The sequence below is a fragment of the Pan troglodytes genome, chromosome 18, assembly GCF_028858775.2.
Source record: "Pan troglodytes isolate AG18354 chromosome 18, NHGRI_mPanTro3-v2.0_pri, whole genome shotgun sequence".
NCBI lineage: Eukaryota > Metazoa > Chordata > Mammalia > Primates > Hominidae > Pan > Pan troglodytes.
This window is the reverse complement of record NC_072416.2, coordinates 33347030-33370653: the sequence shown is the minus strand read 5'-3', so window position 1 is coordinate 33370653 and position 23624 is coordinate 33347030. Positions and strand designations below refer to the sequence as shown.

At 46.3% G+C, this 23624-nt stretch overlaps 2 protein-coding genes across 6 annotated transcripts in view; both read left to right on the top strand.

The window, feature by feature from the left end:
* LOC129137434 (eukaryotic translation initiation factor 3 subunit C) overlaps positions 1-11213 on the top strand; it is a 51050-nt gene extending 39837 nt beyond the window's left edge. Inside the window, exons 22-24 of one of the 4 annotated variants that reach the window (XR_010152333.1) lie at positions 1000-1078; positions 1241-1398; positions 6601-6865. The gene's annotated coding sequence lies outside the window, so the exon portion shown is untranslated. Of the gene's footprint in view, positions 1-901; positions 1089-1240; positions 1399-4221; positions 5012-6600; positions 6866-11029 lie in introns of those variants that run through there. The other 3 variants (XR_010152332.1, XR_010152331.1, XR_008540014.2) reach the window with 3 other exon arrangements.
* Positions 11074-22137, top strand: LOC129137438 (nuclear pore complex-interacting protein family member B12-like). 2 transcript variants are annotated; one of them, XM_054669245.2, is made up of 6 exons: positions 11080-11212; positions 14809-14908; positions 15072-15216; positions 19305-19365; positions 19475-19510; positions 20861-22137. In XM_054669245.2, exons 4-6 carry the CDS (start codon positions 19309-19311, stop codon positions 22070-22072), a joined length of 1305 nt encoding a protein of 434 aa, XP_054525220.1. In that variant the 5' UTR covers positions 11080-11212; positions 14809-14908; positions 15072-15216; positions 19305-19308; the 3' UTR covers positions 22073-22137. The 2 variants fall into 2 exon arrangements, with proteins under 2 accessions (XP_054525219.1, XP_054525220.1); XM_054669244.2 differs by having other exon boundaries at positions 11074-11212; positions 14809-15216.
* The last annotated feature ends 1487 nt before the right edge of the window (positions 22138-23624 follow it).

Here is a 23624-nt window from a genome sequence, read left to right as displayed (position 1 = left end):
AGAAAACAAAACAAGGGCCGGGCGCGGCGGCTAAAGCCTGTAATCCCAGCACTTTGGGAGGCCCAGGCAGGGGGTGATCACCTGAAATCGAGAGTTGGAGACCAGCCTGGCCAACATGGTGAAACCCCGGTCTCTGCTACAAATACAAAAACTAGCTGGGCGTGGTGGCGGGCGCCTGTAATCCCAGCTACTCAGGAGGGTGAGGCAGGAGAATCGCTTGAACTGAGCGGAGATCCTGCCACTGCACTCCGGCCTGGGTGACAGAGTGAGACTCCGTCTCAAAATAAAAATAAAAATAAAGAATGAATCAACAATGTTTTAAATACGAGTTATAAAAACATTATCTTAATAGATTTTTTTGTTTTGCTTGATCTCGCTTAGCAGTTTTTTGAACCATTTTTTCCTTATTAGAAACCACTAGAAATTGGTTTTTAGTTCATTGATTTTTGTTTATTTTTATTTTTATTTCTGAGACACAGTCTCAGTCTGTCGCCCAGGCTGGAGTGCAGTGGCACAATTTTGGCTCACTGCAACCTCTGCCTCCCAGGTTCAAGCGATTCTCATGCCTCAGCCTCCCGAGTAGCTGGGATTGTGTGCCAAATCATTCACCCCTCACCACAACTGAATGAGCTAAGGATTCTCATTATATATAGTTTATGGAGAGGGAAGTGCAGACATAAAGAGGTGAATTATCTTACCCAGATCACACAGCTGATAAGTGGTGGAGGCAGAATAGAATCTAAACAGTGTGGCTCCGGAGCCCACATGCATTGATTCAACAAGTGTTTATTGAGCACCTGCCACGGACAAGGCCTTGTGTGATTAAATAGGGTTATAATTAATAATATAAAAATGAGAAATCACTAATGCTTTTTAGACTTAACATTTTCTTTTTTTGTAGGTTTCAGGCACAGAACTGTATATCCAATAATAGTGAAATGGATCCCACTAATTATGACAGAAATGATGATACATTTAAATGACTTGGATGTTTTATAGGTATGATCTCGTGAAACCTTGAGAGAAAGTGAATGACGAATGAAACTATTGTTCCTGTTTCACACAGAAGAAAACTGAGGTTAAAAGGGGTAAAGTAATTTTGCATGGCATGAAGTAGAAATTCAAAGTACAGGAATTTGAACTTGGTTCTGTCCTTTTCTGAAGCCCTTGACCACTATAGACTCAAACATCACCTTGTTTTTCCACTCATTCAACACTTTTTTAAAAAATTATCTAATAGGTTGGCAATCATCATGAGCCCCTGTTCTCATTCTGCAAATGGTGAAGCTCTCTATTGTCCTGACCCCACAGTTCCTGTTCCATGAGCAGGGCCAGCTCACCAAGGAGCTGCAGCAGCACGTAAAGTCAGTGACATGCCCATGCGAGTACCTGAGGAAGGTGAGTGAGTGCACACAGATGGGGCCTGGTGCCCTTGAGCAGTTCCCGGGTCTCAGCTGCCACACATCTCATAGCGGGTGATGCTGGGGGAGGCTTACGCAGTCACAGTACTGGCTTCTTCCTCTTTTTCTTTCCATACAAGTGGCTTAGGGATGGGGTAGAGTAGTTGACTTATTTGGATGAAAACCACTATCTTCTGTCAGAAACTCAAAAGGAATCATTGCTGGCATGGTAACCTAAAGAAAAACAACCAGACAAGGGCCCAACGACACTTAAAAAGGTTATTTATTATCTTGCCAAGTTTAGGCTGGGCATGGTGACTCATGCCTGTAATCCCAGCATTTTGGGAGGCTGAGGCTGGTGGATCACCTGAGGCCAGGACTTCAAGACCAGCCTGACCAATATGGCAAAACCTCGTCCCTACTAAAAATACAAAAATTAGCCGGGCATGATGGTGTGAGCCTGTAGTCCCAGCTACTCAGGAGGCTGAGACAGGAGAATTGCTTAGATTCAGGAGGTGGAGGTTTTAGTGGGCCGAGATCACGCCATTGCACTCCAGACTGTGCGAAAGAGCGAGACTCTGTCAAAAAAAAAAAAAAAAAAATTATCCTGCAAAATTTGAAAAGGAAATTCAAATCAACAGCTTCTAAACTACTTTTTAACATGACTCATAATAAGAAATACATTCTATAGTACATATATATGTTCTATAATTTTGAATAAAAGAATTAACCACATCACATTTATTTTACAACTTGTAATACATATTTTTTATTCTCCTTCATTTGTTTTGAATGCTCTGTGCAGTCTACAAAAAGTCCAATAGTAATAATTAAATTAGTCATTAAGTTGAACATTATCTTGTCTTTTAAAATGATAATCTCAAAAATGATCTTTTATTTTTGAGATTTATATAGATACACACACACACACACACACACACACACACACACACACACACATAGAGAGAGAGAGAGAGACAGAGTTTCACTCTGTTGCCCAGGCTGGAGTGCAGTGGCACAATCTTGGCTCACTGCAACCTCCGTCTCCCGGGTTCAAGCAATTCCTCTGCCTCAGCCTCTGAGTAGCTGGGACTACAGGTGTGCACCATCATGCCCAGCTAATTTTTGTATTCTTAGTAGAGATGGGGTTTCACCATATTGGCCAGGCTCGTGTCAACTCCTGACCTCGTAATCTGCCCACCGTGGCCTCCCAAAGTGCTGGGACTATAGGTGTGAGCCACTGCACCCGGTCCAAGATAAAATTATTTTAACAATATACTATGAAGAGAAAAACACTGGCTATGAAAGAATATGCATAGTTTTACCCTGTTTAAAAATAAAGCTTGAAAGAATACATATGCAAATAAGTTTACTTTTATTTTTGGTAATACTTTACTGGATTGTCTGAATATTGACAATCAGTATGCATCATGAAGCTACATGGCTAACATTGAGTACTCACTGTGTGTGCCAGGCCCTGGGTTCAATGCTCTACATGCACTTATATTTCATTTAATTCTCTCTGCAACCTGAGATGGTATAGCCACCTCATTTTACAGAGTTGAAACTGAGGCTCAGAGACTGAAAGTTAAGCCTGAGGTTACAGTCAATAAGAGGCAGAGCTGGAACTGAAACCTACGTGTGTCTGACCACCAGTTCATGTTCTGACGGCAGGCTAGTCTGCATCACAGAGCGTGGGGTAGATGGTGCATGCCTGCTAGGATGGGCTAGGTATCACTGTAGGTAAGAAACAGCCCCAAACGATGGAAATGTACACCACTGAAGGCTCTTTTCCTGCCCATGCTGCACATCCTCCATGGCTCTCCTGTGCCCTGTGCCCCACATGCCCTCATCCTGCCACGAGAATAAAGGAGCAGCCTCCATATGGGAGCTGTCAGCTGCTCTAAGAGATGAAGGAGAGGGTGGCCAGTCTCAATGGCTCCCAACTCTTTTGCCTCGAGGTGACACGCTTCACTTCCACTCACATCTCTTGGGTCAAAGCAAATCCCATGTGTACATCCACTTTCAAGTGGCCCAGGAGAGAACCTGAAATACTCGGTGGACTCCATTAAGGCCGTCATATGGTGTCAGCCTGCATGGGAGACTGTGGAGGGGCAGAGGAGGAGAGTGGGGAACTGATGGGAAATGACAGGAGGACTAAGTCACCGCAGATTTGCTTTATCCTCAGCCAGGTGGAGTTTGTCCCAGAGCTGCACAAAATCATCACCAGCATGATGAAACGGAGTAGACTTCAGAAAAAGCAGTTTGGTCAGATGTAATCAGCAGTGAACTGAGAATCAACTGAGTGACATTGAGTCAGTAAATCTCTGACTGCCTCAGTTACCCCATGTGATAGTTTTGAGGATGGGAACATTGAGAGAGTTGGTTTGGAAGGATATCAAGAGTAAAAATTCCAACATTTTAGTTCCTTTAAGTTAAATCCAGGCACTATTTTTCCTGCAAGTCTCCTGTTCCTTTCAGATTGCACAGGTGAGAGTGCTCAGATTAGGGCTGGAGGTTGTAAACTATTGCTCCCACACTGACAGTGCCCCCGTGTCGTGCATGTATTCTGTGCATTTTCCTGTGCTAAACACTCTCCCAAAACATGGTGGGGCCTGATTCTTCCTCTTTGTTCCAATGGCCCTGGGTGACTCAAGTGCCCATTCAATGACCAGGACACAGAGGTCTTAGAGAGATGCTCCATGAGGCCCCATGTGCGAGCCTGTACCCTGCCGGAGCATGAGGCAAGGGACAGGGCATCGTCTGTGGGGATAGTGGGGGTAGTGGTCAGCCAGGCTTGGTGACTCTACTTGCTCACCAGATGATCCTACACCTGCCACCTCCGATGGATCCACTGCGTCTGTGCCTGCCTGTACTGCTGATGCTCCAGTGGATAACTCAGCATCCCAGCCTAGGCCCAATGCCACTGAAGATGGACCTGCCCCCTGGGGACCCAGGAGGCCTACCACTCAGCTGTCCCCAGGAGTGCCCAGACCCTCATTGTTATCCAGGACCTAGGAGCCCTACCCCTGGCCTTCCCTCATCAGCCGTAAATGATGATTTACTGCTGTTACCATCATCACTGCCTTCAGTGACCAAGGGCCTTCCAAGGTGCCAGCTCTGGAACGAAGGATGCCCTTGGGAGGTGATGACACTCAGGTACACGGGTGCTCAACAGATTGCTTCCTCCTATCCTCAGACGGTCTTTGCATGCTTGCAGCCATTGGCACTCCCATTGTATGGAAGGAAACCAGCCCAGGGTCACACAGCTGGTCAGCAGCAAAATAGCTGGTCTCAAATCTAAGGTGCCTGGCCATGCCTCCATGAGGGACCGCCTGCAAGGGAGGTTGATCCTGGCTTTGGGGAGCCTTTCCTGGGCTGCATGAATAACCTCCATTGTTCGAGACCCCAAACTCTGCTCACATCTTCCTTTCCCTGTCTCTGCTTGGGCTATGATCACGGTGACTCTAGCAGCCCTTCATGGACATTATACTACTCTCTGCCATTCACTTTTGCTCTAATCTGACTTCAACCCCCACTTACTTGGTCTCTCCTTTTACAACCAACACAACCGAAATCTAGGGCTTTTTTTTTTTTTTTTTTTTTTTTTTTGAGACAGACTCTCATTCCATTCTGTCACCCAGGCTGGAGTGCAATGGTACGATCTCGGCTCACTGCAACCTCCGCCTCCCGGGTCCAAGGGATTGTCCTGCCTCAGCCTCCTGAGTAGCTGGGATTACAGGCGTGTGCCACCATGCCTGGTTAATTTTTGTATTTTTAGTAGAGACGGGGTTTCACCATGTTGGTCAGGCTGGTCTCGAACTCCTAACCTCGTGATCTGCCTGCCTCAGCCTCCCAAAGTGCTGGCATTACAGGCGTGAGCCACCATGCCCAGCCAAATCTAGGGCCGGAACATGGCTGCAGCATATAAAAAGAATTGAATTCCATACTTTCGTTAACCCTGTTTTTTGTTTGTTTGTAGTTGTTGCTGTTTTTGAGACAGAGTCTCGCTCTGTCGCCTAGGCTGGAGTGCAGTGGTGGAATCTCGGCTCACTGCAGACTCTGCCTCCCGGGTTCAAACTATTCTCCTGCCTCAGCCTCCCAAGTAGGTGGGACTACAGGCGCCCACCACCGCACCCGGCTAATTTTTGTATTTTATTAGAGACAGGGTTTCACCATATTGGCCAGGCTGGTCTGGAACTCCTGACCTTGTGATCCGCCCACCTCAGCCTCCCAAAGTGCTGGGATTACAGGCGTGAGCCACCACACCCAGCCCCTGTTTTGTTTTTGTTTTGCTTGCTTCTTAGGGTTGTTTTTCTATTTATGGTAAAGGCATTGGCTTTCCATTTGTAGCATCAATAGAATATTTCCTGTTTACAATAACCTTATGTCATAGTAAATGGTAAAGGGATTTAAAGCAGTGGTTTTCAGCTGCCAGAGGCCTGAGAGAGTTTGGGCACACTCTGTGTGATCGGGCAGAAGGCCTGTGGGAAGTTTAGCAGAGGACAGGGCCAGGAAAGGTGATGGACAGTGGGGGTCTGTCCTGGTCACCAGGCCCCTGGGTCCTGCCCACCTGCTTGGAGCTCCCCACCCATCACACATGATGCTGCCAAGCCCTCTGGGTATTGTGGGCAAATACCTTAGGAGAGAAGCTGATGAACTTTGTTTCTTGAAATGCACAAATTCCTTGGACATCCCTGAGAGGTCAATCATGAAAGTCAACTTGGTTTTCTCCCCCTCATTTGGGTTCAGAATTTAAAGTCCACACACACAGGCAGTAAGATGATATAGATAAGGACATCATCACTCGGTTTCGGATGTTAAAATGTCTAGGTGGGTTAGGGGTGATTTGCAATCACACAACCTTGTGGCACAAAGAGGAATTCCCAGGCCAGAGGGAGACATTTTATTGCCATGTTACGATCTTATCATTGAGTTGAAAGGCAATCTTGTTTCATTTTGGATTCTTTCATATGTTTATGTCTTCTAAGGGCACTTTGAATTTCCAAGCAAATAATAATTTTGAATTAGCTTTTAATCATTGACTTCTAGCACAGTTATATGATCAGAAACATGCTGTGTGATTTGATTGCTCTCAAATATATTGAGATTTGTTGGAACAAAATAAGTCAGGTTAATTTTTGTAAATGTACCATGCATGCTTAAAATGAATGTATCTACATTTGTTCCTGAGATACAGGTTGATGGACGGATGGCTACATGGATGTGATGGAGATGGTTTACTATCGGGACCTTCCGCATCCTGCTGATGTTTTGTTGCTTAGGATATGAATGGCTGAGCGGAGGCTGTAAAACCTGGCACCCTGCTTGGGTATGAGGTTCTTCCTGCCATCCTGCCATCATTTGTTTTTTATGTTTTGTCGCCAAAAGTGACCTTGAGGAACCCTGGGAGCTCAGGAAGGAAGGAGCGCCCAGAAGCAGGGACAGGGAGCTGGTTGGGGAGGACCAGAAATCAGGTTAGTGAAGGTTCCAGAGAGGACCCGTCCTTGCGAGGAGTGTGGGAGACTGAGATGGGGGAGGGGTCATTGGAATGATGCGGGCGCTACTTGGCATTGTCCATTGTGAGGCACCACCGGGGTCATCAGGGATTGGTGGAGAGGGAGTATAAAGCCCCAGGGTTGCCAAGGGAGGGCCCAGACCGAAGAAGGTTTGGTGGATAGCAGAACCTTTTTGTCTCCCTCTAATTGCTCCTAAGCCTCACGCTCCCTTGCCCCGCGTGTCCTGTTGCTTCCCTGATCTTCTCCGTGACCTGTAGCTAAACCTTCCACCAGCGCTTGAGAACTTAATTTGACCCGGATCCTTTCCCAGACCCCTTTCTTCTCCTCCTCCTCCTCCACCTCCTCCAGGTGCCCAACAGCCCCCTTCTCCTTTCCCTTCCCTTACTTCCCCCCTTCCCCTCCCCTTCCCCTCCCCCTCCCCTCCCCCTCCCCAACTCAGATCCGGCCCCGGTCCCCGTCCCCTTCCTTCCCCCGTGCCCTGAGCCACCTCCACCTCTGTCCTGGCCGCCTCAGGGCGCCCTGAAAGGACCAGGACATGCGGCTGCGGCTGCGGTGGTGGCTCCTCTTTTGGCTCCTGCTGGGATTTATCAGCCATCATCCCACCCCTGTGAGTAGACGCTGGACCCGCGGGGTTTCTTCCTTTTTACTGGGCTGTGTCACGCGGCATGAAATTACACAGCTCAGGCCTGTAATCCCAGCACTTTAGGGGGCCGAGGTGGGCAGATCACTCGAGTCCAGGAGTTGAAGAGTAGCCAGGGCATCATAGCGAAACCCCATCTCTACAAAAAATTCCAAAAAAGATTAGTTGGGCCTGGTGGTGCGTACCTGTTATCCCAGTTACTGGAGAGGCTGAGGTGGGAGGATCGCTTGGGCCCAGGAGCTGGACGTTGCAGTGAGCCGAGATGGCCCCGCTGCACTCTTGTCTCTAACAAACAAAATGGACCAAAACAAAGTGAAATGTCATTTGATTTGTGTCATCTGGTTTGATGATTTTTTTTTTTTTTTTTTTTTTTTTAGACAGAGTCTCACTCTGTCGCCCAGGCTGGAGTGCAGTGGCAAGATCTCGGCTCACTGCAACCTCTGCTTCCGGGGTTCAAGCAATTGTCCTGCCTCAGCCTCCTGAGTAGCTCAGATTACAACGCCTGGCTAATTTTTGTATTTTTAGTAGACCACCACGCCTGGCTAATTTTTGTATTTTTAGTAGAGACGGGGTTTCACCATGTTCGCCAGGATGGTCTCCATCTCTTGACCTCGTGATCTGCCTGCCTCGGCCTCCCAGTGCTGGGATTACAGGCGTGAGCCACCGCGCCTGGCCAAAATATATAACCTTAAGTGTAAGTTTACTAACTTTGGAAAGTACATACACCAGCATAAACCAACCCCCTTTCAAGATCTACATTATTTTATTTATTAATTTATTTATTTGAGACAGTTTCTCCCTTGTTGCCCAGGCTGGAGTGAAATGGGGCAATATCAGCTCACCACAACCTCTGCTTCCCAGGTTCGAGCGATTCTCCTGCCTCAGCCTCCCGAGTGGCTGGGATTACAGATATGTGCCACCACTCCCAGCTAATTTTGTATTTTTAGTAGAGATAGGGTTTCTCCATGTTGGTCAGGCTGGTTTTGAACTCCCGACCTCAGGTGATCCGCCCGCCTCGGCCTCACAAAGCGTTGGGATTACAGGCATGAACCACCGTGCCCAGCCAAGATCTACACTATTATGTCACCCCAGAAAGTGAACTCTCACTCTTCCCAGCCAGTCTCTTTATCATAGGTTAGCTTGCTTATTCTGGAATTTCGCGTATACAGATGCATGCCATGCCATAGGTACTCTTTTGTGTCTGCTTTGTTCTGCTCAACACTATGTTTCTGAAATCATTACCATTGTTGTATGGTTCTCTAACTCCATCATTTCCATTTCAGACTCAGCATATGCTGAGTTCAACCTGATGAAGGGCTATCTCTGTTTAATTCACCATCTTGAAAGAAACATTTAAAATTGAGATGTTTTCAAGAATATGTAGTTAAATCCTGAGGAATCGATGTAGAAATGTTATCACAAGCTGTCTGAACTTACTCAGGGGAAGTCTTCGTCTTCACTCACATAAGAGTCTAATGGAATTAATACCAACAATCTTAGAGAAATCCCACACTATTCATGCCATTTTCATGATCTCCGCCTTGGTAATTTTTTTTGAGACAGAGTCTCGCTCTGTCACCCAGGCTGAAGTGCAGTGGTGCGATCTCGGCTCACTGCAACCCCTGCCTCCCGGGTTCAAGTGATTCTTCTGCCGCAGCCTCCCAAGTAGCTGGAACTATAGGCGCGTGCCACCATGCCCTGCTAATTTTTTGTAATTTTAGTAGAGATGGGTTTCACCGTGTTAGCTAGGATGGTCTCAATCTCCTGATCTCATGGTCCACCCACCTCGGCTTCCCAAAGTGCTGGGATTGCAGGCGTGAGCCACCATGCCCGGCCCACCTTGTTAATTTTTAAGCACTAAAATTTGATACTTATTTGTGAATGAAGTAATCTCTTCATTGTATTTTTTTTTTTTTTTTTTTTTTTACTTATGCTGAGCTTTAAATGACAAAGATTCATATAATCCAAGAGAGAAGTATTATTTAGAGGGATTCTTTTACCATGTGATATATAATAAATGCATCCAATGTTATACATCAATTTAAAAAACAAGTAAATAACTTTAAAGAAAAGATAACTACTGGCCAGGTGCAGTGGCTCACACCTGTATTCCCAGCACTTTGGGAGGCCGAGGCAGGTGGATCATGAGGTCAGGAGTTGGAGACCAGCCTGGGCAAGATGGTGAAACCCTGTTTCTACTAAAAATACAAAAATTAGCCGAGTGCGGTGGCAGGCGCCTGTAATCCCACTTACTCAGTAGCTGAGGCAGGAGAATCGCTTGAACCCGGGAGGCGGAGGTTGCTGTGAGCTGAGATCATGCCACTGCAATCTAGCCTGGGTGACAGAGCAAGACTTTGTCTCCAAACAAAAAGAAAAGATAATTACTTTATACTTAGCTTGTCTTAGCCATGAGTGACGGGCTGCATGTGGCCCAGGACAGTTTTGAATGCAGTTCAACACAAATTTGTAAACTTTCTTAAAACATTAGGAGATTTTGGCCAGGTACAGTGGCTCATGCCGGTAATCCCAGCACTTTGGGAGGCTGAGGCGGGCAGATTACCTGAGGTCAGGAGTTCGAGACCACCCTGGCCAACATGGCAAAACCCCATCTCCACAAAAAAGACAAAAATTTGCTGAGTGCATTGTCAGGCACCTGTACTCCCAGCTACTCAGGAGGCTGAGGCAGGAGAATCACTTGAACCTGAGAGGCAGAGGTTGCAGTGAGCCGAGAGCACGCCACTGCACTCCAGCCTGGGTGACAGAGTGAGATCCCATCTCAAAAACAAAACACCAAACAAAAGCAAAAACAAAAACAAATGGCTGGGCACGGTGGCTCACACCTGTAATCCCAGCACTTTGGGAGGCCGAGGCAGGCAGATCGCCTATCAGGAGTTCAAGGCCAGACTGGCCAACATGGTGAAACCTCATCTGTACTAAAAATACAAAAATTAGTCGGGCATGGTGGCAGAGACCTGTAATCTCAGCTACTCGGGAGGCTGAGGGAGGAGAATGGCTTGAGCCCAGGAGCTGGAGGTTGCAGTGAGCCGAGATTGCACCACTGCACTCCAGCCTGGGCGACTGAGTGGAGCGGAACTCTGTCTCCAAAAAAAAAAAAAAAAATTTTTTTTTTAGATCATCAGCTATTGTTAGTGGTAGTGTATGTTATGTGTGGCTCAAGACAACTTTGCTTCTTTTAATATTGGCAGGGAAGTCAAAAGATTGGATATCCCTGCTTTATACCAAGAAAGACAGCACCCCACATTTGCAATGCCTAAAAACACTACCAGCCATCTGAAAAAGATGAGACTTGTAACTTCTGTTCTTTTTTGTAGCAGTGGAATCCCACGGTGATATCTGAGGGATGTGGTTACCTTTTGGAGGAGGTTGACGGTTTCTAAGGATGATTCTTTCTGAGTGAAATATTGTCAGTGTCATTGACCTTTTCATTATTTCAACTATTATTATTCCAGGTTATCAATACTCTGGCTGTCTATCGTCATCGTGAGACTGACTTTTGTGGAGGAGTTCGAGACCACCCTGGCCAACATGGCAAAACCCCATCTCCACAAAAATTGGATAATTTGATAATTATCATTATTGAGTTTCTGAGACCTTACACATTTACCATTCTCTTCTGCACAAATTACCTTTGTGTGAGTATACTAACTTTCTGTAGAGGTATACTTGTAATCACAAATAAGAATAAATTATATAAAACAATTCACATTTCTGGACTTCATTATGAATATGTGGTTTTACCCAAACAATCAGGGAAATGATTTATTAGCATAAGAATTATGAAAATGTCTGCCATTTACATTATGAAAATTAAATAGGTCGGTGTTTGTTTAATAGAATGTCAACAGAGCTTTTGGTCAAAAATAAGTTTTTTTAACCTTTGTGCTATTTATCACAAATGGAGTATGAGGTTTCATCACTTAAATAGGAAATTCTTTCTAAACTCTTCTGCTTTATAGTTCTATCGTATGGGTGGAAGGAAAGCTTCCAATCTCCTCTCTGAAGATTCACTGCAGAAATGAGCTGACAACAGACAGCTTAACAGGAAAAGAAAAACATAGAACAGGCATAAACATGGGAACCAGCTGAAAAATGAGACTGCTAGAAGGGCCGGATGGTTGATGCTTAAAGAGCACCCTCTTGTGAGGGGAGAGGGAGATAGATGGAGATGTAGGCCATTTAGAGGGGCAGCAAATGATTTTTAGGGGAAATGAAAGAGGCCAAGGAACAAACAATTGGCCTGAGACAAAGTTCCTCTGAGGTCATAGGGACGAGGTGACAAACTGCCGGAAGGTGAAGGGCAGAACTGCACTGCGTCTCATGATGCAGAGAAAGCCCCAGAGAATCTCTTAGAACTGCCCTCCAAGAGAATCGATGAAAAGTGTGTCTGGGCAGGGTAATTTTGAATGACATCATTCAAAGTGCATGTTCCCACTTGCAACTGGAGAGAGATCAGTATGTCAAAAGTCTGTACTTGGTAAGAATTTGGCTGCTGAGTTGTGCCATAATTTGTCTTTTGAGCCTTTTTTCCTTTGGGGAAGTTGAGCTCTACATTTTGTCTTGCCATTCATGACAGTAAAAATGTGGTTGTCTGGGGGCTGAAACTCCTTCTGAACAATGATCCAAGATAAAAGTACTAATACCACAATGCTTTTTTATATTCAAGGGAAGAGGAAGTACGTTTCAGTTTAACCACCTAGATAATTACACATCATTTGGCACTGCCTTTCAAGATATGTAGAAAACAGAAAATATATGAGTTATGAAGATATCTAGGCACATTTAACATTCTCTATGCCACTTAGTCCTGAACAGAGAATTTTCGGTATAAATTGGAGGAAGCTTTTTTTTTTTTTTTTTTCTCACCCCCGAGACGAGTCTCCCTCTGTTGCCCAGGCTGGAGTATAATGGTGTGATCTCGGCTCACTGCAACTTCCACCTCCTGGCTTCAAGCGATTCCCCTGCCTCAGCCTCTCAAGTAGCTGGGATTACAGGTGCCCACCACCATGCCCAGCAAATTTTTGTATTTTTAGTAGAGTCGGGGTTTTCCCATGTTGGCCAGGCTAGTCTCAAAACCCGACCTCAAATAATCCACCCGCCTCAGCCTCCCAAAGTGCTGGGATTACAAGCGTGAGCCACCACGTGAGCCAGGGGAAGTTGTTAAATTTACCACTTTTTAACAGTTCCATTTAGGAAAGTTCAGTTGAGCTGTTGGACTTGGACAACTTCGCACCTCTCATCTTTGTCCTTGTCATCTAGTCATCTATACCATTACCTCCTAAGCAGGGACATCATGGGTGCCATGAAGCATTCATGTGTGATGGCATTTCTTTGCTTGTCATTTCTTCATGTGTTTAACATTTCTCCTAGCTCCAAACTGGGCCAGCTACCTTTCCTATGAAATCTAGCAGTAGTTGTGGGATTGATGTGGTTTCTCTTTTCATCTTTTTAGATTACCCATTGCTTCTCTCGAAATCCTAGTACATGATTTTTTTTTTTTTATCCTATGTGCAGAAACCAGGAAAAATCAAATTCTGCAAAGAATTTGAAAGATATTATTTCAGGCCAGGTGTGGTGGCTCATGCCTGTAATCCCAGCACTTTGGGAGGCTGAGGCAGGTGGATCACTTGAGGTCAGGAGTTCAAGACCAGATGGGCCAACATGGTGAAACCCCATCTCTACTGAAAAGACAAAAATTAGCCAGGCATGGTAGCAGGCACCTGTAATCCCAGCTACTTGGGAGGCCGAGGCACAAGAATCGCTTGAGTCTGGGAGGTGGAGGTTGCCGTGAGCCAAGGTAGCGCCACTGCACTTCAGCATGGTTGAGAGTGACACTCCATCTCAAGAAAAAAGTCATTTCAATGACTACCTCAGGAGATTCATAGGTATCTGACCCACATCTGAGATGGGATTTGCATTGCATTTTCGCTATGATGAGAACAAATATTTAATATCTTAGAAGATTAAAAGCATACTGTGATAATATGGAAATCTTGGTGGGAATTCAGTCATTAGTGAGAATGTTTTGCGTTAAGTTCAAACCAGCCTCAACGAAGCTGATGTGAGGGAAGGGAAAGTGAACTCTGAGTAGAGCAGGGACAGAAGGAAGATGCTCCAGTGCAGATCAGGAAGGAGCAGGGGGTGAAATGTTACAAATTCTAGAACTCAGAGAGCTGAAGGTAATTACTTCCTTTTCAAGTTGTGAAACATGTTAACCTGTGGTAAAATACTTAGAAGATGATAATTACCATCTAACCGTGTTGAAGTGTACAGTTCCGTTGTGTGAAGTATATACATGTCATTTTTTTTTTTTTTTTTTTTGAGATGGAGTCTCACTCTGTCACCAGGCTGGAGTGCAGTGGTGGGATCTTGGCTCACTGCAACCTCTGCCTCCTGAGTTCAAGCAGTTCTCTTGCCTCAGTCTCCCGAGTAGCTGGGACTACAGGCGTGCATCACCATGCTCAGCTAATTTTTGTATTTTTAGTAGAGACGGGGTTTCACCATGTTGCCCAGGATGGTCTCCATCTCTTGACCTTCTGATTCACCCGCCTCAGCCTCCCAAAGTGCTGGGATTACAGGCATGTGCTACTGCACCTGGCCTATTTTTTTTTTTTTTTTTTTGAGACAGCGTTTCAATTTTGTTGCCCAGGTTGGAGTGCAATGGCACAATCTCAGCTCACCACAATCTTTTCCTGCTGGGTTCAAGTGATTCTCCTGCCTCAGCCTCCCGACTAGCTGGGATTACAGGCATGCACCACCATGCCTGGCTAATTTTGTATTTTTAGCAGAGGCAGCGTTTCTCCATGTTGGTGAGGCTGGTCTCAAACTCCCGACCTCAGGTGATCAGCCTGCCTCGGCCTCCCAAAGTGCTGGGATTACAGGAGTGAGCCACCGTGCCAGCCTCATGTCATTCTTTGTGTGTGTGTGTGACAGAGTCTCATTCTGTCGCTCAGGCTGGAGTGCAGTGGTGTGATCTCGGCTCACTGCAACCTCCGCCTCCCAGCTTCAAACGGTTCTCTGCCTCAGCCTCCCGAGTAGCTCGGATTACAGGCGCCCGCTGCCATGCCCGGCTAATTTTTGTATTTTTAGTAGAGACGGGGTTTCACCATCTTGGCCAGGCTGGTGTTGAACTCCTGACCCCGTGATCCACCTGCCTCGGCCTCCCAAAGTACTGGGATTATACGCATGAGCCACCGTGCCCAGCCGTCATTCTTATATTATTATTTCCTAGTTGTCTTTCCTGAAGACTATCTTCCAGTCTGAAAATGGACATGATGGATCCACGGATGTACAGCAGAGAGCCTGGAGGTCCAACCGACGTAGACAGGAAGGTATGGCTCTCTTGGAGTCCCCATAGTGTGGAAATGAGTTTGCCCTGGAAAGGGAAAGAACAGCTTCTTGCCCTCAGGTTTCTCACCTTCTCCTCTCCTCACTCTCACCAAGGGCTGAGGTCCATTTGTATGCACACAAAGAAAAGAGTTTCTTCCTTTCCAGGAAATAAAATTGGCCTGAAAGACGTCATTACTCTACGGAGACATGTGAAAAGAAAATTTAGAGCTAAAATCCATAAGAGGAAGGTGACAACGAAAATCAACCATCATGACAAAATCAATGGAAAGAGGAAGACCGCCAGAAAACAGTAAGATGTGCCTTGACACAAATACTGTTGTATGAACCATGTGTCAATCAAAGTAGACAACTGTAAAGTCCTTGAGAATATTTTCTACAATATTTGTGGCACATTCAGTGGGTTCAAAATTGAGTTTGTCCTTTCTGCTTCATTAGTTTAAGCTGTATAATTCCTTTCCCTTCCTACATTCTTGTTTGTCATTTTTTCGGGGGAAGAGGAGTTGCTAGTACTGGCATTGGTTTTCCTTTCTCTCTCTCTTTTTTTTTTTTTTTTTCCTGAGATGGAGCTTTGCTGTTGTTGCCCAGGCTGTAGTGCAATGGCACAATCTCAGCTCACTGCCTTTTGGGTTCAAGTGATTCTCCTGCCTCAGCCTCCCAAGTAGCTGGGATTACAGGTGCCCACCACCACGCCCAGCTAATTTTTGTATTTTTCCTAGAGATGGGGTTTCACCATGTTGTCCAGGCTGGTCTCGAACTTCTGACCTCAGGTAATCTACCTGCCTCAGCCTCCCAAAGTTCTGGGATTAGAGGCATGAGCCACCACAGCCAGCCTTTTTTTTTTTTTTAAATTTTGAGATAGAGTCTCGCTCTGTCGCCCAGGCTGGAGTGCTATGGTGCAATCTTGGCTCACTGCAACCTCTGCCTCCCAGTTTGAAGCAATTCTGCCTCAGCTTCCCGAGTAGCTTGGATTACAGGTGTGTGCCACCACATTTGGCCAAATTTTTTTTTTTTTTTTTTTTTTTTGAGACAGAGTCTCACTCTGTCACCCAGGCTAGAGTGCAGTGGCATGATCTTGGCTCGCTGCAACCTCCACCTCCAAGGTTCAAGCGATTCTTATCCCTCAGCCTCTTGAGTAGCTGGGACTACAGGCATATGCCACCATGCCCGGATAATTTTTGTATTTTTAGTAGAGGCGGGGTTTCACCATATTGGCCAAGCTGGTCTAGAACTCCTGACATCATGATCCGCACACCTCGGCCTCCCAATGTGCTGGGATTACAGGCATGAGCCACCGTGCCCAGCCCAATTTTTGTAATTTTAGTAGAGACAGGGGTTCACCATGTTGGCCAGGCTAGTCTTGAACTCCTGACCTCAGGTGATCTGCCTACCTCAGCCTCCCAGTGTGAGCCACCACACCCAGCCTGGATTGTTGAATTCAATGCTTGGGTCACCTCCAGATTCATTTTCACAGTCTTTCATGTTTTGGTCATATTACATTGTATTTTGCTGCCATATGACTGATCTTTTTTTGTTAAATGTGAGATACTTGTTAAAAAATATTTAGCAATGAATTGAGGCCTAGTAGCATGTTATCTTGCTGCAGAAGAGATGGGAGTCTACTTCTGGGGGATGGTCAGGGGTCCTCCATACAGGCTGCAATTGAGGTCGTCGGTGCAGGCTCAGTCCCTACAAAGGCCAGGGTATTTCCTGTCCACCTCTATTCTGATGCATGACTCTTCTGGGTCTCAACCAGAGCCAGTGGACTTCAGTATGGGTCGCTTTCATTGGCAGACCCTCAATCCACTTGTTTTCCATCTAATCCCACGCATGTGTGCAAAAGCTGCTGTGCTTCTTTGCATCTCAGTAGTTCCTTCTGGAATTCAGCAGTGAAACTCAGGGAAATGGGTTCCAAATGCGAGGCTGACTTTTGTCCTGGGTTTCCTTCTCCTCCATCTTCACCTCATGTCTGTTTACTGCCATGTTAGCAATTGGATGTATTCAATCATGGGTTTTATATTCTGTTTGGTGTCCCCCATTGTTCTCATCAGAGATCAGAAGCTTCAGATGCACTTATGTCAACTCAAGAGTAGAATGCTTCCTTAGCTTCCCTCCAGAGTCAGGTTTTGTGTTTCTAGTTCCCAAGTGCACAGCAGGAGTAGTGATGTCCTCACTGGCTTCTCATTTGCATTAAACTGTGAGCTTCTGTAGCGTGGGGACAGGACCCTGCTCCCATTGCATTCTCAGCACCTCACCACACACTCCTTGTTTGAGGCCACTCCAGACAGCATGTGCTGAAGGATGCCCTGTGGTCAGAAACAAGTTCATTAACTTTCTCTTTGAAGTGTTTTCGTCCCTGTTTCCTAGCGTTCTGGGAATTTTACACATCCTTCCTATAAAACCAAGTATCAGGTGAGATCCTTAGGATCAGGACCATGAATCAAGTGGTGTGAGGGCAACACAGCAAACTTACCCTTTTTAGGCCGTTTCCTTTTTCTGACCTCAATCTCTGTGAACTTAACCTTGTTAAAGTCAGTCAACACCAGGGTGGATGGTTTGCCGTTGTCACCTATTTTCAGGACATAACACCCTGACTTAGGAGCCATTCCGATCATGTGTAATTCAATAGATGCGCCCAGCATTCAGATTGCCTTTTCTGTCAACCAGGATCTTTAAAGTCGATGACAAGAGTTCCAGTCCTGAATCATGGCAAAGTGCAGTAGTGAACTGCGGGGTTAATGACACCATATTCTGGAACGATCTCTCTATGGCTGATGGTCTCAGTTCCGGCATCAGCCTCTGACTGAGAATCAGGTCTCACACAGGAGGAGTCAGATGAGGAGCAATCCTCTGCTTCCGATGGAGTTAGTTGTGATGAATTGGTGAGGTCTGGTTTTTCACACTGAACTAAAATGAGCTTTCGCTGTGTCAAGCACAAGACTGACCCCAGAAACACACATAGTGCACCTCATAGAAGCTTTTAATAGTCTTTATATTTACTAAAGAATAGGACTAACTATGGAACTATGAAGATGAGCTGGAAATGACAGGTGACTTGCCAGCAGGCCAGAGTGTGACTTTTTTTTGTCCCTCAATGGGAGGTGTCCATTCTCCCTTTGGTTGTGAGAATCAGTTGGTTCATTTGTGGAAAGGTTGCAGGGGGGATCTTTGAATCACAGCCTTCAGATGCCAGAAGGGCAGAGGGAATCCCACACGGGCTGGTGGATCATGTGTGTGCATTTCTCTCCCTTCTAATCTGGGGAAACTAAGCATGAAAGAATGTGAGCATGCAGAAAAGGAGAGGTAGGTATCAGAGGCAGAGGAAAATGGGAAATTGGATATGAAAGAAATACACACCTAGAAGTGAGTTCAGAAACTGAACCCCACCCTCCTGGGAAACGCCCATTGGAGTGTTGTTTTTAACCTCTGTACAATGCTTAGACCCAGTAAATGCAGAAATAGAAACAAATGGTCAGAAGACATATCGTGAGAGAGAGAGAGAGTTCACAAAACAGAAAACAAAGTACCTTAATATTTACCAGTGACCAAAAGATGTGAAGCAGCAAAACGTCTCCTGACCCCATTGCCAGCTAGACTGTGTGGAAACTCGGTTCATACCAGCCATTCTAGGGGTGGGGTGAGTTGTTGTCATCCTTAGGAAAGTGTGTTGTTGTAGGATCAACCACATCCTTCAAAAGGACTATGCCTGTTTATAAGCCCAGCTGTTTCTGCCCTGTGAAACACGGTAAGGATATTAATACAAAGAGAATACAGCTTTATGATAAAAGATGCTCAATGAAGGATGAATTAGGGATATACTGAGAATGGGGAAGGAAACTATCATCTCAGAAGTCAGCAGGCAGTAAGCAAGAGGAGGAATCAATATAGCAATAGTTTGGATCAGACCATACAGTTTTTTTGTTTTTGTTTTTGTTTTTGTTTTTCTGAGATGGAGTCTCGCTGTGTCACCCAGGCTGGAGTGCAATGACGTGATCTTGGCTCACTGCAACCTCCGCCTCCCAGGTTCAAGTGATTCCCCTGCCTCAGCCTCCCGAGTAGCTGGGATTACAGGTGCCTGCCACCACGCCCGGCTAATCTTTTGTATTTTTAGTAGAGATGGGGTTTCACCTTATTAGCCAGGATGGTCTCAATCTCCTGACCTCGTGATCCATCCACCTCGCCCTCCCAGAGTGCTGGGACTACAGGCGTCAGCCACCGCGACCGGCTCAGATTGTACTCTTATAGCCATCTGAAATACGTTTTCTAGGTAGAGATAGATTGTGTAAGGGTACAGTTGTGAGGATAACAGAAACATGGCAGATTATTTAAAATCATCCTGAAAGTGGTGCTTTATCTGATGAAAGTGATTGTAATCCATAGGAAAATGTTTCAACGTGCGCAAGAGTTGCGGCGGCGGGCAGAGGACTACCACAAATGCAAAGTAAGGAGCTTCCTCCCCGCAGTTGCAGGATAGTTCAGTGCTGATGCAGATGATGCCACGGCTCTTAGACTCTCTCAACATTCAATTTCTCATGTGTTGGCTTTTTCAGATCCCCCCTCCTGCAAGAAAGCCTCTTTGCAACCGGGTAAGTTTGTTTGTTTTCCTTGCTTTTGAACATAGTCTGCCAGGTCAGGACATGGATACATTTTTCTCCCTACAGCTCTGTGCTCAAGCCCTGCAGAGGGAGATGGCAGAGAGAAAGGCTGCCTACAAGCATCACAGTCCCATCCCTGTTGGTAACCGTGTTGTGCAAAAACACCTTCATCCCCACCCAGTGGGGCCCCTGATCTAATATTCAAAGTGTCAAAGGTTCCATATTTGTAATAGCAAATGGGCCCTGACTGTAAATTAGTGAAGAGTGAATGTAACTTATTACCCACAGGGACAATTCCAAATGAAGGCCTTAAATGATGCTCAGCTAAGCTGGTTCTTGTGTGGCCTCTGTACCTTCAAAAGCTGCCGAGTCCTATGATTACACGTGATGGGACTTGTACACTTGAAGTGAAACACAGTTTTAAAACTTGCTTTGTTTAGAATTCCCACCTCATTTTTCCATGGACAAAAGTATTCTTTATGTCCTAGTGCACTTACAATTTGGTATTACCTGGGAGTGAAAAGAAATATTACAGCCATGCCTAACTGACTTCTTGAGGTAAGATTGTTCTGTCAGAAAACCCTCTCCCAGTTCCCCTGCAGCTCTTCAGGAATCCACATCTCTCCAGAGCTCTTTGTTCTCATGGGTGGCACCTCCAGAGTGAAGAAGATCCTTTGTCAAGAAGGGAAACAGAGGGGAAATGAGAGGGGCCTGCAGGCAGAGCTGGAATCAACTTCCACTCTGCCTCTTGCAAGCTGTGTGACCCTGGACACAATTTCTCCTTCCTCTGGAAACCTCTGTTTTCTTAGATTTGGAGCAGGGTGGTCACACTGACCTTGCAGAGTTCTGAGAATCAGAGACAGAACATAAAAGGCCTGGAAAACATTCTCCAAAAAGAAGCTGCAACATGTGTGGACAATGGGCTTTTCATGCCTCTCTTACTGTCTGTTGACCTGGTGCAAGAAACATGCTCTGGTGATGGCTGTGAGGGAGGAATGAGGATAGACATAGACACTCCTGTGTCTCAAACATGCTTCTTTATTACTCTGTTATGACTCTGTCTTCCCTGGGGCAGGACCCCAGCCTGCCTACATTTGCAGACAGACACAGTGGCATGTGGAGACAACAGTGTGTCCCAATGACTTTTCTTTACCCCCCAGCTGTCAGCAGTACTCAGTGGAAGGGTGATATTATGACAGTGATACTGCTATTTTGAAACCTGGAGGATGGAAAGGTGCAAAAATCTATCACCAGCAACAGAAGGTGCAGACCGTGTTGGTGGCAGTAATTTTGTCCATCAAATGAATATGTGTGAAAACATTCCCTTCTTCGGCCCTACAGGTCAGAATGGCGGCAGCGGAGCATCGTCATTCTTCAGGATTGCCCTACTGGCCCTACCTCACAGCTGAAACTTTAAAAAACAGGATGGGCCGCCAGCCACCTCCTCCAACTCAACAACCTTCTATAACGGATAACTCCCTGAGCCTCAAGACACCTCCCGAATGTCTCCATCGTCCCCTTCCACCCTCAGTGGATGATAATATCAAGGAGTGTCCTCTTGCTCCTCTTCCACACTCTCCTCTTCCACCCTCAGTGGATGATAATCTGAACGAGTGTCTCCTTATCCCTCTTCCACCCTCTCCTCTTCCACCCTCAGTGGATGATAATCTGAAGGAGTGTCTCCTTATCCCTCTTCCACCCTCTCCTCTTCCACCCTCAGTGGATGATAATCTGAAGGAGTGTCTCCTTGCTCCTCTTCCACCCTCTCCTCTTCCACCCTCAGTGGATGATAATCTGAAGGAGTGTCTCCTTGCTCCTCTTCCACCCTCTCCTCTTCCACCCTCAGTGGATGATAATCTGAAGGAGTGTCTCCTTGCTCCTCTTCCACCCTCAGTGGATGATAATCTGAAGGAGTGTCTCCTTGCTCCTCTTCCACCCTCTCCTCTTCCACCCTCAGTGGATGATAATCTGAAGGAGTGTCTCCTTGCTCGTCTTCCACCCTCAGTGGATGATAATCTGAAGGAATGTCTCCTTGCTCCTCTTCCACCCTCTCCTCTTCCACCCTCAGTGGATGATAATCTGAAGGAGTGTCTCCTTGCTCCTCTTCCACCCTCAGTGGATGATAATCTGAAGGAGTGTCTCCTTGCTCCTCTTCCACCCTCTCCTCTTCCACCCTCAGTGGATGATAATCTGAAGACTCCTCCCTTAGCTACTCAGGAGGCTGAGGCGGAAAAACCACCCAAACCCAAGAGGTGGAGGGTGGATGAGGTGGAACAATCACCAAAACCCAAGAGGCGGAGGGCGGATGAGGTGGAACAATCGCCCAAGCCCAAGAGGCAGAGGGAGGCCGAGACACAATTACCCAAACCCAAGAGGCGGAGGGCGGATGAGGTGGAACAATCGCCCAAGCTCAAGAGGCAGAGGGAGGCCGAGACACGATTACCCAAACCCAAGAGGCGGAGGTTGAGTAAGCTGAGAACACGCCATTGCACTCAAGCCTGGGCAATAAGAATAAATCCGTGGGTCGAAAAAAAGAAAAAAATCAAAAAATAAAACAAAACCCACACTCCAAATACAAACTAACAAAGAATAAATAAATAATATAAAAATAAAATAAATACTGCAGTCCTTATGTTATTGCTTTGTTTCAATATCTGGTATGATTGCCTGAGGGACCTGAGGTTTTTAATTGTGGGTTTTTTTTTTTAATCTTTAGAAGTGGTTGGTTATGTAAAATATTATTATTATTATTATTATTATTATTTGAGACTGGGTTTTGCTCTGTCACCCAGGCAGGAGTGCAGTGGCTCGATCACAGCTCACTGCAGCCTCAACCTCCTGGGCTTCAAGCAATCCTCCTGCCTCAGCCTCCCAAGTAGCTGGGATCACAGATGTGTGCCACCACACCTGGCCAATGTTAAAAAATCCTTTAACTTTTTTGTAGAGATGCACTCCTGGACTCAAGCGATCCTCCTACTGGTCCCGACCACCAGCCTCTTTCTGATAAACATTTACACTGTTTATTATCTGATGCCATTTCTATCTTCTTCCTTGTCATCCAGACATCAAAGAATTAGGTTTCTTCAGGGTTTTCTTTTTCAAGTCCTCATTGTTAAAGATCACTCACATTAGGGCCAGACACCACGACTCATGCCTGTAATCCCAGCACTTTGGGAGGCCAAGGCGGGCAGAGCACTTGAGGTGGGGAGTTTGAGACCAGCCCGGCCAACTTGGTGAAACCCCACCTCTACTGAAAAACATACAAAAATTAGCTGGGCGTGATGGTGCATGCCTGTATCCCAGCCACTTGGGAGGCTGAGGCATGAGAATCGCTTGAACCCAGGAGGCAGAGGTTGTAGTGAGCCAAGATCACATCAGCACACTCTAGCCTGGGTGACAGAGCGAGACTCTGACTCAAAAAATAAATAAAATAAATATCACTTACATTAGATATACCCAAGGGGTGTTCTATAGAGAGTTGGAAGCAGTGGTTATTGCAACAGGGGCACGGAAGTCATCTGGCTATGCCAGGATGCCCAGGGGATACTCGGGGTGGATGGCATAGTGGTGCTGGGGACTCACCGCACAGGACGCTCTGATTGACGCACTGCCAGGAGTAGCGCTCTGTCTTGGGGCTGCAGCCGGCCTCCTCAGCTCGAGTGTAACAACAGTCGTGGCCATGGCAGCACCTGCGGATGTCACATGGGCAGGACAGCAGGTGGGTGAAGCTCTCTCCTGGCCCTCCTCTCTTGCCAGGACCATGGGTGACTGAAGACCCCCAGGGAGGCACAGCATCCTCTTATCTAAGTTTTTTTTGTTTTTTTTTAAGAGACAGGGTCTTTCTCTGTCGCCCAGGCTGGACTGCAGAGGCACAATCATAGTTCACAGCAGCCTTGAACTCCTGGGCTCAAGCGATCCTCCCACTTCAGTGTCCCAAGTAGCTGAGACTACAGGCACACGCCAGCATGCCCGGCTGGTTTTTTAATTTGTATTTCCTTTGAGACAGCGTATCTCTCTGTCGCTCAGGCTGGAGTGCAATGGCTCAATCAGCTCACTTTAGCCTTGAACTCCCGGGCTCAAGTGATACTGCCACCTCAACCTCCCA